At 46.1% G+C, this 14,979-nt stretch overlaps 1 protein-coding gene across 5 annotated transcripts in view; it reads left to right on the top strand.

The window, feature by feature from the left end:
* The window catches only part of lmo3 (LIM domain only 3), a 35,869-nt gene extending 21,516 nt beyond the window's left edge, over positions 1-14,353 (top strand). For all 5 annotated transcript variants that reach the window (XM_042079443.1, XM_042079439.1, XM_042079441.1 and 2 more), the window contains exons 3-4: positions 7,225-7,350; positions 12,721-14,353. In XM_042079443.1, the coding sequence (XP_041935377.1) occupies positions 7,225-7,350; positions 12,721-12,826 (232 nt within the window). In that variant the 3' untranslated portion in view covers positions 12,827-14,353. The remainder of the gene's footprint in view (positions 1-7,224; positions 7,351-12,720) is intronic.
* Positions 14,354-14,979: the final 626 nt, after the last annotated feature.

The raw sequence follows: 14,979 nt of genomic DNA, 5'->3' as shown, positions 1-14,979 counted from the left end.
TTGCGACCCCCTGTCTGAACAATAACAAGTCATTACACCCCCAGGAAGTGTAGGTAGTGCTGGCTTTATACATTTATACATTACTGTGATATCCCATATTTACTGGGCACAGAGCAGTGAAAGCTTTTTGATATGGAAGAGAGTGTATAATTAATTTGATTCATAAGAGGAAGAGGAAAAAAACATATTGATCAAGAGTTCATTCCTCTAATTACTTTCTGGGTGGATTTTCAATTCAGCACCAGAGGGAATTCTCCTTTTTTTTTTAAATCTCAATCTTTACTTTATCAGTGATTAAAGCATTTCAATCATTATGTCCACAAAAACAGCCCTGCAGCCGAATGCAGGGTGCCATTTAGGATTCCGCCTAATTAAAATCCTTCATTAAGTATTTCTTAATTCTCTAATTCATTTTTATGAAAGCGAAGGGAGTTAATCAGGTATGGGTTTTGAAGTTCACTTTAAAGATGAGATCTGCAAATGAAGTACCATGGAGACTTCTTTGTCTTCTCCGAGACTTCTGGAAGTTGCTAGCCCTCTGTGCGTGTACTGTGAGGCCCTGTGGCTGGGGGTTTTCCATAACTTCCCTGCCTATGGCTCCTCACAGTCAGGTTTGAGTTCACTTAAGCTTAAAGTAGCATGAAATAGTATAGAAATTGGCAGCTTCTCAAACATGAATGCTGAATTGATACCCCCCAGGCAGTGTGCTCATTTCAACAGCATGGCTATTTAGAATGCATCAGGATCTTGTAAGGTAACAGCCTGTCATTTAGTCCAGTGGAATATAAAGAGGCATGTAGTAGGACATGTGTGCTATGGGAAGACTCCAGTGTCCTGAATAGCATTCATGTTAGCATGATGTAGTGATGGAGACCTTTTACAGCACACCAGCACACTTAACACTTCAGGATACATTAGCAATGGAAAAAATGTTTAGATTTAAGTTGAATCCATATCAAAACAAGACCACAGGCATGAGTGTTTCCACAGCACGGCCGCGTCTTGGGCTTTTTACAGTGCTGTGCTGTTGTCACTGTGATTTTCTTGCTGTACTCTTAGTACTGTTAAGCGAATGCATCACCACATTACACATAAAAGCTACTTTTTGTTCTTTTGACAGAAATTTATGTCTCATCCACCCCCTAAAAGAACTCCACAAAACAAAGAAATGTGATGTCCTCTCTCAGCCCTGTTTTCAGAGTAATGAGATGGTGCGTAGATGTTAAAAGCTCTAAAGGCATTCTGTAATTGCTATGTTGTGCTTGGAAAAAGCTTGGCCACCATTAACCTCCCTACACTACAATTCACTTCACACGTCTGGCAATTACCTCGCCAATAATGCCCAATCTTGCAAATGTGTGCGTTCTTGACTTCCTGTAATTAAATTGGGCTTTTCACATGTAATCTGAAAACGCAGAGGGGTCAAAATGGGCACCTGTAATCACCATCGATCGAATCTGAAGTAGGGTTGCAAATACTTAATCCTCTATTTTTCTCCCGCGCTAAATTATCCTGATGGAGAGGTCATACTTTGCTGTGGTTGGGTCAAGGGTAAAGTGGCATTGTTTTCCTTCACTGAAGCACAAGAAATGTAATGCTGCTCAAGATTTGTGGCAGCTGAATGAAAAGCCATCAGGGCCTCACGTCAGTGCTTCAGATGAATTTTAGTGCTTTAGCCACGATAAGAGGCGGCCCATTTTATTCTGTTTACCACTGCATCTTCAGCCCCTCCATTGCATATTCCGAGAGCCAATCAATTACTGTGCTTGACCTGTTGATTATTACGTAAAGGTCCAGATTGTCTAGTTCTCTGATAAAGCCTGGAGCAACACATCCAGTGTGAGCACATTGCAGAAGGCAGCTGCTGCATCTCGTTGCGCTCGCCCAACCAAACACTCTTTCAGCATCTCCCTTTAGAAAGCAGGCGCCCCACTGTTTTTACCGCCACCATTTTGTCTCCATGTGTGCAGCTCCAGCTCACAACGGCGGCATTTCCATTTGAACTAAATGGTTGTGAGTTCAGTCGCCTGGACACATTATGTTTTTGGATGGTACCCTCCAGTGGAGATTAGCTTAATTAGCTGTGAAGAGCAGTGACTCGTGGGACCGTGCATGTTTGGTGCAGATAATTGCAGGGCTAGCGTGGTACACCCTGGCACCCAGCTTGCGATTGCAGGTGGGTTGGCACCAAGAAGTGCCTATCGGAGTGCACATCTGGCCCCGGCGGGGGTTGAAAACTTTCATTACACCCTCTTCAAAATGCCCTCCAAATCCCCGTACAGCCCTGCCAAATTTTGTCTCTGAAAGGTCTTCCATTCCCCTTTTTTTGTCTGGTGCTTGTGTTAAGGGAGGGCATAATTATTTTCCTGTACTGTGTTTTTCAGTGGAAAGAGTAGCATAATCTGTTCCTGACTCATCTTTGTCATTTTGTCTGTATTCATGGGCTCTTAGAGCGTGATCTATTCTTCCGTCGTCCGTAATGACACTTCATATAGCCTTAAGAGAAAGCCGCAGAATCTGCTCGCTGCTGTGCATAAGTCAGTGACTTCAATTTGGCTCCTTATCTTTTATTAGTATAGCTGTTTTCAAGGAGATAATGCCGTCATTGTCAAAAGCAGCCATGTTCTTTGGCAGTTGTTTACAAAAATTACCCCATTAGAAACCCTCATGCTCACAACATCTGATGATAAAAAAGTTATTATTTGAGGCACGTGTTCACATACAGTCTGGTGATGGGAGCCTAGATCCTTTTCACCAGGACTGAAGAATGATAGAGAGTGAGAGAGAGAGAGAGAATGAGTGAGTGACTGAGGGAACGAGTAAAAGTGAAAGAGAGCGCAACTGTTCATGTGTTGTAATCATATGCATTGTCTTAGATTTAATTAGCTCAGTTATCAGCGGCGGTCGCAGGCGACTGACACTTCACTCGAATGTTTCTGCGCGCCCGGCCCTCGCACCGAGTGGAGGCCATAATTCATCATTAGGATATCAGAGTCCAGGTGCAGATTAGAACTGATAGAGCCAGCAGCCAGGCAAGGCGAGGCACTCATGGAGGAAAATCTTATCCAACGGACAATTCCCAGGTCACGCCCGTAGTAATTGAAATAATTTTGCTGTGAGAGTTGTTTAATCTCCGAAAATCACACATGCAGGAGGCCCCCAAATTGAAAAAAGTGTTGAAAGTCTGATTACATGTGCCAGCGCCACCCCACCCCCACCCCCTCCCCCACCCCCACCCGTCACCACCCCACCCCCACCCCCACCCGTCACCACCCCCACGCCTTGACTAACATACACCCTTCTCCCTTCCCACCTCCACCCACACGGTTCCCTTAAGTTTACCAAACTTCTCCAGTGTCCACCATGCTGTCCGCTCGCTCTTCAGAGCCACTGGACGCGGCGCGACGTGTTCCCGCCGAAAGCCCCTGTTTCAGACGCAACAAATCATTTGTCTGTTATTAACCCTGAGCCTGTAATTATGCAGATTGCCATAGATTTTCCCCGGGTGCCGGGGAAGTGAGATCCAGGGGTTGCTCTCAGCGTGGCAGGCGGACGAGGGAACGGTCGTGCATTACTGAACTTGCCACATTCATCATGTTGACTGATGGCACGGGGAGCCGGTCCCCGGGTCCCGGTGGTTAATGTAGTGGGTAATTAACTGTCATTTGGCTGGTAATAGGCCGATGATCAATGGTTTGTGAGGAAACAAATTCTAATTCGGCAGCTGATGAATGCACGCCGAGGCCAGAGCAATTGAAGTCGCAGGGGTGGCGGAGAGGAGGGGGGGGGGCGAGGAGGGAACCGCTGTCAGAATTTCAAATGGCTCTTGAGGTGGCAGTGTTATCCCTCTCTCTCTTTTCCTCCCCTGTACCCCTGTCCGAAAAAAAAGTTGGTGGGGGGGAAAAAATGCAATAAGTCCCTGGAACAAAGTAGCGCTTCATTTGTTGCCCTTGATGCTCACAGAATACCTGCTCAAACGAATGAGCCTGGAAGTGGACCTGGATGCACAGAAATAGCGCCGATCCTTTGTTATTTCATGTCAAATAAACAACGCGCTTTTGCCGATTGGTACACCATTGTGTATGCCGTCACATTAGACAGGCATCCCTGATTTTTCAACATGCTGCTCATGCCTACAACTACGCGTTGCAGCTTTAAGTCCACAGCGTTGCTGGACCAAAAAACCACAGTGTCTTGTTTACGTTGCGGGCTGCATAGCGGTGGCTGTGGTGAGCTGTGGTGTTCACATGGTTCAGTCTGATACAGAGTAAATTACATAGATTGTGCTGCTCAGCGGGTGCACTGAGGTGACAGTGCCTGTGCATTTTCCAATGGGACACCATTTAATGATTACAGTCTTGCTGTGAGGCAGAGACACTTCTAGCGACCACTGGGCTAAAGCCTTGTGGAATAATTTAATTGGTGTCTGTTTTTCTCTCATCAAATAGGTACCATTGAGCCGAATGATACTATAATTCTTTGGGAATGTCTTTGTCTCAAATAAGGTACTGCTATGATTTGGCATTCTCTTTCAAATACTGATTGAAGCTGACAGGAATTTTCATTTAATGTTGCATCCGCTCTCTCTTCAAATATACATGTTACAGTGCCAGCTATGGATTTTGGTGTACGTTAGGCCTGTGCAGTACATACACTATTCTCTTTTGGACTCCCAGCTAGACCTCGAAGGCCGATATTCGCAACCCTCACACAGAGGCTCAGCCATCTCCGCTCTGTCTATCCACTTCCTGTGTATTCCAATCATGATCATCTCCACTAAAACCCACTACGGAGTGGAAAAGGAGCCTTGGGTTTGTGTGTGTGTGTGTGTGTGTGTGTGGGTGTGCGCGCAGAAGGGTTCTGGTGTCTCCAGCAGAGGCTGTGTTCCAAAGTGTGCCTTTGAATTCATTACGAGCCAACTACGCTTAATTTGCCACCTCCCTTGAGAGCCATTAGCGGCTGTGGCGTCAAGCTGACGGAGCGGTGAGAGACGAGTGGCAGGTAGGCTCCATCCATCTCCCCCTCCACCTCCACCTCCGCTGCCTCCACCCCCCCTCTCGCCGGCTTCCACTCCCCCTCCACCCCCTGCAGGGTGAGGCACAGGAGTTTCTGGGAATGCTCGGTTGTTGTTGGGAGTTTTGAAGGCGCGTTTGCCGCACAGCCACACAAGTAAAAGGGGTGGCTGCTGCCGCGGCTCTCGGTTCAGTCGGGATGAATCTTTGATGTCTATTATTAGCCCCGGCACTCCCAACACCCCTGCCTCTCTGTGTGTCTGTGTGTCGGATGCTCTAAACAGAATGTTTGATTTGAGAAATGCAATGTATGTATTGTTCCCCTCAGCCAGGGCAGGTTCAGAGTTTCCTTTAATCATTTAAAGTGCTGGTTAAAGCAGCATAGGACTATACTGGATGAATTATGCAGAAAACATGGGGAAGAGAAATAGGCAAGAGTTTGAATCTGAGCTGTGGGAACTCATGGGTCTTCCGCTTTTTACTTTTTTAAACCACACAGTCTACAGTACAGCTCTTCATGTTGCTAAAGACATGCTCCAATATCCAAAATACTGCATAGGTAAATGTAGTCTGTGCCAAAGCAGCCACAGAGTTTGCACCTAAACTTTATGTAATGGTATCTGATTTTTTTAAAGTCTAACATCTATATGTGGTATAGTGACTGAAGAGACACCACAATACCTTATTGCCAGCCAAGCACATTTCTTGCCACTATTTCTGATATTCTGGGTTTCGTAATACAAGAAACTATTGGGGTACTACTGAAGCCATCCATGAATGGTTGAACACAGTCGATAGCTCGGGTACTTTGTGAGAAGTGCAGACCTTTGTCCTCGGTTATACAAAGCAAAATAGCGTGACAGTCCCATTCAAAGGTGTAGGCTGCTTTAAATTTGCAAGAGACTTGGAGAGGATGCATAGAGAAAGCAGGGAAGGCAAAATAGAGCACTATTTTGATTCGACTTGACAAGAGAAAACCTTTAAGCATCACTCTTCACGCACATATCCTCCATCATTTATCAGCAGAAGCGCTTAGCGCAACTTAGACTTTTGTGGCAAGGAAATGGAAAGACCCCCCACCCCCCCACCCCCCTTCTGCAGACAAATGTGCTTGAATACGGCAAACACTCTTGCTTTGTGTCTAAGTCATAGAGTGCAACATAAATAAATAAATAAATAAATAAAAGCTACTGCTTGGTTATTATCTCATCTTAAATCTACCATCCTCATTTTTATTCATTTTAAAATATTTTAGATCAATTGCAAGCCTCTCCAAAAAAAAAACCTCTGTCATCATTTCATCTATTTCATGTGGAGCCCTTCAGGCGATGTACATTTGCACAGAGAGAGCAAAGAGAAGATAACACAAATGTATCTATATTTAGACAGCTCAAAGGGAAAGGCATAATTCCTTTAATTAAATCAGCACAGATCCATCAGATCAGAGTTGCTTTCCACCCTTCTCTCCCTGCTACCTCCAGTGCTACAAGAGATATCCTTCATTGTCTCAAGGTGTGTTGACAGTAGCCCTTAATTCTGTAGGTATACATGAGGGCACAATTTATCTGCTTTTTTTCGCCTGTGGGAAACATACTTTCTGAAGGTTAATAAACAACCCTGCATATCCTGGGCCCTGAGATCATTTATCAGATTGTGATCTCTCACAGACTCCGAGAGTGGCGTGCAGTTTTATCATTTTAACAACGATGGCTAAAAGTGCCTCAAGAAGTCGGCCTAATAGGTTATTTTGTTGTATGATTTCGTTATCAGATATTTCCCCCCCATAATACTCAGTCTAGGTCACAGTGTAGCTGTAGCCATGAATCCCTAATGAATCCTCACACTAATGCCCTGAAAGCTGAAATAATAGGGTCGCTCTCTGGGCAGTGGGGCCAGTGGCGCTCCAGTTCCACAACACAACCTTATCAAGTCCATGTCTGTGGCACACGCTCACATGGCCGACATGACTAGTGTCAGTTAAGGGCCCTGTCCTTGATATCATCTAACTATGAGCCACTCTTATATCAGCCTCTCAAATCAGCCTTAATGCTTTTCCCCTCGGAGGATGGCTCATTCATGTCTTATTCTGCGCTCTCAAGCCTGGCCGCATTTTACTGGATGTGAAAACTCTTTTTGTTTGTGTGGGTTGTGTGTGTGTGTTTTTTTTCCCTAACGTAGAGGGGTTGTTGCTCTTTGTGGTCTCTCTGCACAGGTTGTTTGGCGTGACGGGGAACTGTGCGGCTTGCAGCAAGCTCATCCCGGCCTTCGAGATGGTGATGCGAGCGAAGGAGAATGTCTACCACCTGGACTGCTTCGCCTGCCAGCTCTGCAATCAGAGGTGAGTCACAGGCCCAGGCCTGGCCCTCATCCCCACATACATACACCCAGAGAGAGAGAGAGAAAGAGAGAGAGAGAGGGAGGGAGAGAGAGAGAGAGAGAGAGGGAGGGAGAGAGAGAGAGAGGGAGGGAGGGAGGGAGAGAGAGAGACAGAGAGAGAGAGAGAGAGAGGGAGGGAGAGAGAGAGAGGGAGGGAGGGAGGGAGAGAGAGAGACAGAGAGAGAGAGGGAGGGAGGGAGAGAGAGAGAGAGAGAGGGAGGGAGAGAGAAATAAAGAGAGAGACTGCTGGAGAAATGGCCAGAGAGGGGGCTTGCAGAGAACACAATTTGGGACTTGGCTAAGATGGAATGAGCTGCACATATGTTCATTAAGAGCAAATAATCCCTTTTTGTCTTTCCTCGAAACCAAGCTTTAATAGGCACGACAAGCTGCATGTACGAGATTTTTAAATAGCATCTAATTGGTTTTCACAGCCAGGTGAGAACACGTGATTTTTGTCAGGAGATCGAGTGCTGTTTTTGTCCTGTGAGGAGGACTTTTATTTCTGAACACGTGGCCTGCTGAGAGACCAGTGTTGTGCTGCTCTATGCTGAAAGTGCTTTTTTGCAATGAGTTCTGTCAACACACACACACACACACACACACACACACACACACATACATACAAACACACATGCATAGTTAAACCCGGCCAAAAGACCTGGGAAGCGCTGTGTCGAACTGGAGTGGATCACGCGGTCTGGCTACGCACAATTAGCGCGCGGTTAATGTCTTGCCACTCCCCCCGGCTGCACGACACAGCCTCACCTAATGCAAGGAGTCAGCTCATCTTCATCAGCCCGGCTCGAGCCAGGCAAGTCCGGTCCACGGCAGTAAAAACCCATTTAAGCGCGGGCAAACCTTTCTTTTCGCATTAGGGCAGCCGATCAACTGTTTAATAAAATTGACATCAGTGCAGTTTGCACGCTCCCACCATGGCCTCCTGACGTCGCTCACTTGCCCATCACAATTCCTCTAGAGGCCCAACCGAAGATTTATGGCATGGCAACTGCCTTAATTGTAGCTGTTTCTCAGATTTAGCCTTGCTACATTTTAGGTTTTTTTTGTTGTTGTTTTCTATTTCATTCCTTGACACCTTGGGAGATTTCTGAGGAGTAATGCTTGTGCTGAATGTCCTTAACAGACCTCCGTATCTTATTGCCTCCAAGCCTGAACAAATGCACAGACATGAGAGAGTGAAGGAGAGCGATAAGAACAGAGAGAGGGATCAAAGGAGAGAGATGGAGAGAGGGAGAGAGAGAAAGTGATCGCAGAGGAATAAAGAGAAATGAAGAGACGGAAGGGGAGTATGAGAGCACCTAGTGCAGATCCTGGCGGAGGCCTGTGAATTGATGATGTCTGCCAGCTTTGGGAGCAATAGGTGAATCAGTTCTCCACTGTCACAACACGACACAGGAGAGCCGTGGCATCTACAGTGCGATATGCAAATCTCGCCTCTCCCTGTCATCTGACCACGAGCAAATTCATTTGTCAACAAAGTGACGAGACATTATCTCAGCCGACACACGAGCCACCCGAATTGTCTGAGCAGCTTTGTTGTCTTGCAAAGCTTTGCGAAAGCCGCACAGATTTTCACGTTTTTTTTTTCTATCTCCGAAATAAAGGATGTGGGACTCGCAGCACGCCTCTCGTGGTGACAGGTCCGTCACAGCGATTCTCGTGCGCCGCACACTCGTACGAGTGCGCATCTGCTCACTGATCTACTTGGATAAATATCAGTAAGGACAGGCAGATCCTGTCAGCTGCCTGACGATTAGTCATCTGATATTGCCTAGTGGAAGAGCAGTTGGAATTAGGCACAGTGCAGGATCTGAATGGCTGCATGCATTTTCTGGCATACATCACAACTGCTGTTTTAAGATGAATCACTTGATTTAGCTGTGAGGTCTCTGGAATCTTAAGAGATGCACTAAAAGTTAGATGTTAATGTCAGATAAGTCAGATTTGTCCATCCATGTAAAGGCTTTCATCTTATTTCTATTGCTCTGCCAACCACCAAGGCAACTAAGACTTGCATGAAGCAGTGTACACACCATTGAACGGTGGTTGTTTTTTTTTTTTTTTTTTTAAACATTCGTCTGAAAACTGGGAAGCCTGATGAACGTAACAGCCAAGAGGGGTCACCAGGGGTCACCAAGTGTAATTACGCACCACTCCCCACGGTCAGCTGCAGCTAGTGTCACTGTTTGAAGGTTAAATTGCTACGATCAAGTTTGTACGCAAGCACAGAAATGCTCCAGCCCCCTACGCACACACGCACGCACGCACACACGCACGCACACACACACACACACACACACACACACACACACACACACACGACCATCATCTCATTTTGAGTTGCTTTATTAGTCAGTCCAGCCCACACAACACTACAGTTGAGGCCAACAATGAGGCAAGCCTGATTTTTTTCCAAGAGTTGCACTGAGCTGGAATGGTTCCCTGGTGTTTGGCTGTTTTCGGTTAGTTCGCTCTATGACTGTCCTGGTGGGAGATTAGAAATTGGAGACTGTATTCTTGCTTTTACTAATGTGGTTAGTGATGTTATTATTTGTAGTATCCAGTGGATTAGCTTTTGCAATAGCATCACAAGACAGGCTAGTTGATGCTACAATAGCCAATAGCAACACAATCCGATTTTGGTCAGACCTGCTAGGTCTGTCAAATTTATGATCAGAAATAACTTCTTCCAGGCAGTTTTTCACACGTTGGCATGCAGACTCCTATTGTTTTTTTTTTTTACCATATACCCCCCTGAATTCCTATTGCAGTGTTGGACTGCCCATGTCTACAGTTTGACCTTAAACTAGTGATTCCGTTATAAATCCCCCCTTACCTGCGTCAGTGTTATTTCCCTGGGAAGGTGACAAGGAAGAGAAGGGAGGGAGTGTGTGAGCATGTGCGTACGTGTGTGTGTGTGTGTGTGTGTGTGTGTGTGTGATTGTAAGGGGGAGGGGAGCGGTATGGAAGGGAAGGGATGAGGTTTCAGCCGACCGTTAGCCACAGATCAGGCCTGCGGAGACAGCTAATCGATGGGCCTGTCCTCCTCCCTGGCCTCATCATCCAGCCTCTCCTGGCCCAATTTCTGCCTGATGAGCCGGTGGGACGGTGCTCTCCGCAGGCTCCCCCGAGAGGCCTGCAGCACTCCAGGGGCCCGAGCTGGGTGACAGGGCAGGGGAGGTCAGCGGTGATAAGGGGACGAGGTCTGCCCTGGCCAGCTCAGTGAGAGCAGAGCTAGGGCTGCGTTTGGAAGCCTCACTGGCGTCCGAACATTTAATGTGTCTTGGCTTCTGAGCACAAGTCCGCAAAATAACATTGATTCTTTTTTTTTCTCATGTGCTCCACTTGGCTTTAGTCTGGACACACATAACTAGTCATGAGACTTTACAATTGCGGATTTACTAGAGAGCATTGGCGCTGTGGGAGAAATTAGCACTGCAAATTGGCTGCTTTGACTTTGTTGCGTCTAAATTTGAATGGGAAATGATCCACTTCTGCAGTGTCTGAATCACTATATCTTTTTCTGCTAGACCTATTTCACATCACCCAGTATATTAATTAAAGCTGGGCTTTTGAATATGTTCCCTGATTGTCACTTTTAAAAATAGGTTTTATTTATGTCAATTATTCTTTTAAAATTGAACGCAGTTATCAGTTTAGAAGGAGAAATCCACACTAAAGCAAATGTGACTGCAGGTAAATGTGAAAGGCCCATCTACCTAATGCTGACAGCGGTGTGTGTTGGGCTCTAATTGGATAAAGTGAGAGGCGAAGGGCAACACAAGGGCAGTTGTTCCGTTTATCTCTGATGGGCCAAATGTAATATCCCTGTCATAATTGGCACACAGATGTCACATATGCTGTTGACATTTCACCAAGCAGAAACAATTTGAAATGGGGAGTGTGTGGGGGGGGGGGTGACAAGGGGGAAAGGGAGGAAGCAAAAAAAAAAAGCCCTCTGTAAATAAATATAGTAGGAGCGGTTAAGCAGTGAGAGGGAGAGAGAGAGAAAAAACGAGGGACGAGGTTGTGCGGAGGAGGAGTGGGCCACAGTGTCACCCAAGACAGACACTAATGGATTCCTAGGAAGAATGTGTCATTTAAACAGGACATTTTTATTGGAGCGGATGACACCATTACATTAAGCACACCTCGGCTTTGTGTTAATCTCTCTGTCAACAAGCACAATGGATGCATATTACTCGTTGGTACTTGAACCTTTGTAATAGCAGTGCTCTAACCATAGGCTTCCTGACAACAAAACAACCCATACAAGTTCTCACTGGCAGGGACAAAAGTTGAGAAAAGGTTATATAAAACTCTGGGGCTTCTTCAGAGTCACAGCCTTGTTATTGCTGAACAGTACATTCAACACAGGCCGTAAAGATCGGCCCATTTCATTTGTGCTCGGGTTTTCTAATCCCACTAACTGTTTACTCTTAAATTGTGATAATCAGGTGTTGCCTACTGTTTGAGTGAGAAGTAGAGGAGGCATCTGCTGAAGCCCCCTGCCATGAGGAATAATAGGCTTTTAATGCTGCCAGGCTGTGCTGAGCTGAGCCCCGCAGTGGCAGGTAGCTGGGGCCCCACCACCACCACCACCACCACCACCAGCACCAGCACAGCCCCCCACCGGCCCCTTGGCCAGAGCCGGGCTCAGGGAGAGAGGCTAAGTCAAACACCAGCCAGCCGTGCCGGTAAACATAAGCGCTTGCTCACACTCCGACCTTGTCGAACTCTTGCTGTGAGCAAGATAAGCGGCCCTCAGGACGGCTCACGATGCCAAAGGAGCTCTATCTCTCTCTCTTACTCTCTCTTTCTCTCTCTCTCTCGCTCCTCACCTCCTCCCATGTGCTCTCTTCCTCCAAGCTTCTCTTTCTCTCCCTCACTGTGCCTCTCTCTCTCTCTCTCTCTCTTTCTCTCTCTCGCTCTGTCTCTCCTCATCCGACATAATCTTCACTCCAAAAAGGTCAAGTGCGACTTTGGCCCATTCTGGAAAAAAAGGAACGTCTGGGACTGTGGTGTGTGGGATTTATTTATGAAACCACTGCAGGTGTGGAGAAGCACCGTGCTGTTGTGATTCACACTGGAGATACGCCGTGTCTACATACAGTGGAACACAATGCTCCTTTAGGTCAGGGCCGACTCCTATACTAATAATGCAGGAGATTCTCAGTATCTTTGAATATCAGACTCAAAACCGATGAAGCTGGTTTAGTTGTTGGCTGGTGGGGGAGAGGGTCAAACAGTAGTTCGGTAGAGCTGTTTGATGTTATGTAAACAGCGTTGTGTTCTCTGCTCTGTCTTCTAGGTTTTGTGTGGGAGATAAATTCTTCCTGAAGAACAACATGATCCTGTGCCAGACTGACTACGAGGAGGGGCTGATGAAGGAGGGCTACGCGCCCCAAGTCCGCTGACATCTCCTGACCGCGAGAGGGACGGGACGGTGGGGGGCTGAATCCGACATGAAAATGAAGACTAACTAACGGAGCACCTGCAATCAGATGCCAAAAGCACTAAATTCCTCTCCAGCGCCCATCATCACATGTACATACCCAACAGAACCCTCCAGCGGGACTCCAGTGTACAGAATAGCCATAGACTCTGAAGGTTTCTTTTTTTCGTGGGGAGAGGGGGGAGAGCCCCTTTATAATGTGACAGTCGATAGTGAACGTTTTGCTCTTTCATGAAGATGCTGCCTCCCTCCTGCCACCAACACAAGCCTTATGGAGCCAGCCAGCCCCATCAGCCAACCCCCCTCGAAAGACCACCAGACTCTCCGCTCCATATCACCACAACTGCGAAAAATTCCCATTTCTTTCCTGGACTGAGGACCCTCAAGTAAAAAAAAAACAATCAATGTAAATGGCTGAAATAAAAAAATAAAAAAAACACACACATTTGCAAGCAGGGTGCCAGGTCAACATAAGATCTCAGGTTGAATGGGTTTCTTTTTCTCTCTGTCTTTTTCCCTCGCAATGGCAATGTCTACTAACCTGCTGCCATCACTGAAACACAGTATTTAACTTTCTTGAGACTTGTCTTTACGATCCCCAGTGCAGACTGGACTCAGAAAACAGATCAGTACCATTCTAGTGCAACAAATTAACATTTTCAGTAAGCTTTGTCTGCCTTTAAGTTAACAAATGGCCTCATAAAGGCTTGAGAGAGTGTGTGTGTGTGCGTGTGTGTGTTTGTGTGTGCGTGTGCATACACACAAAGCAAGAGAAGAGTTGAAGTGTGTCCCTTAACAGCAGGTTGGTGATGGCAGAGGTGGGAGGGGCCTGGGGAGGAAGTGTGGGTGGAGAACTCTTTTTGTACAATGTATTTATTTAATATGCTTTCAGTGATCACTTAGTCCTCTAAGGCCTCACTCCCAATGTGTTTATACTTGAATTCAATCACTGATCAATCACTGACGACACATTTTGACATGAGTGTTGTATTGTACCTTTTCTGTTCTTACTTTCGTCGATGTCTCTTACGGCGCTCAGGCCACATTTGTCAAGCAAAATGCCAATGTGGTTGCCTTAAGACACCGCTGGTCACCTGTTCTGGAGGGGTAAATGTCACCTTAAATCCCTGGCTCGAGAGGTCACCTTTCCGGTGGGATGCCATTTCGTTGTTGACACAAGTCAGCTGGCAAACTTGGAAAAAGAGCTGGCTACTGTGCAACCTGTAGGCAACAGCAGACCGCCATCCTGGTGACGACAGGCAACGATCACGCGCTTCAACCCTGCGGGTACAGAGCAGGAGAAATTATAGGAATATGAACTGATTTGTAAATCATGGTTGTACATAAAGAAAATATTCCTTTGCTTGCTGTTGTATAATGATTTCTTTTTATGTGTCATTCAGCATGAGATGTTATTTTAGAGCAACGCTTGTACATACTGTATTGTAATCATTTTAAGCACAAATGTAATACAGTTTTATTGTGTTAATGGTGTGTGCATTCCTCATTCTATACTGTCCTCGCCTCAGCCAGGCTAGCAGCTGTCAATGGAGTAGCCGTTCAGCTTTGCATGGAGTGTCATCCATTTCTATGGCACCATGTTTACTGAAGCAATTTGGGTTAAGTGCCTTGCTCAAGGGCATAAAAGTAGATGCAAACCAGCCACCAGAAACCCCTCTGTTCACCAGTCCATTACCCCAACCATCAGACCATGGTTCGGTCCTTGCAATATGATTGATCGTAAGTGCAATCATGTTGTCAGCCATTTTGTTGTCATCTCTTCTCCAAAAAACACTCTTCTCTACCTTTTATAGAGAAACGAAATGCAAGAGGGCTTTTTAAAATGCCAAACAATACCATTCTTATGCCGCCTTATGTCCAAGGAAGATGATAAAATGCATTAACTGGTTAAATGTGTTCATAATGCAATATTACAGATAGTATTTGATGCCAGCATATGGTATTGATTCATAGTTTCCCCATGCAAGATTCAGATTTTATTAGTGTTCTCAGATCGGGGTTCGACCCTCTGAAGATCTGAACCATTTTGTAGTTTGAAAGAATACTGGGAAAGCGTTTGAAAATCCTCCTCAGTGCAGAAGAAAAGCACAGAGA

This window comes from Alosa sapidissima, chromosome 22 (assembly GCF_018492685.1).
Source record: "Alosa sapidissima isolate fAloSap1 chromosome 22, fAloSap1.pri, whole genome shotgun sequence".
Taxonomy (NCBI): domain Eukaryota; kingdom Metazoa; phylum Chordata; class Actinopteri; order Clupeiformes; family Clupeidae; genus Alosa; species Alosa sapidissima.
Note: the sequence above shows the minus strand (reverse complement) of the source record. Positions and strands in the feature narration are given on the sequence as shown.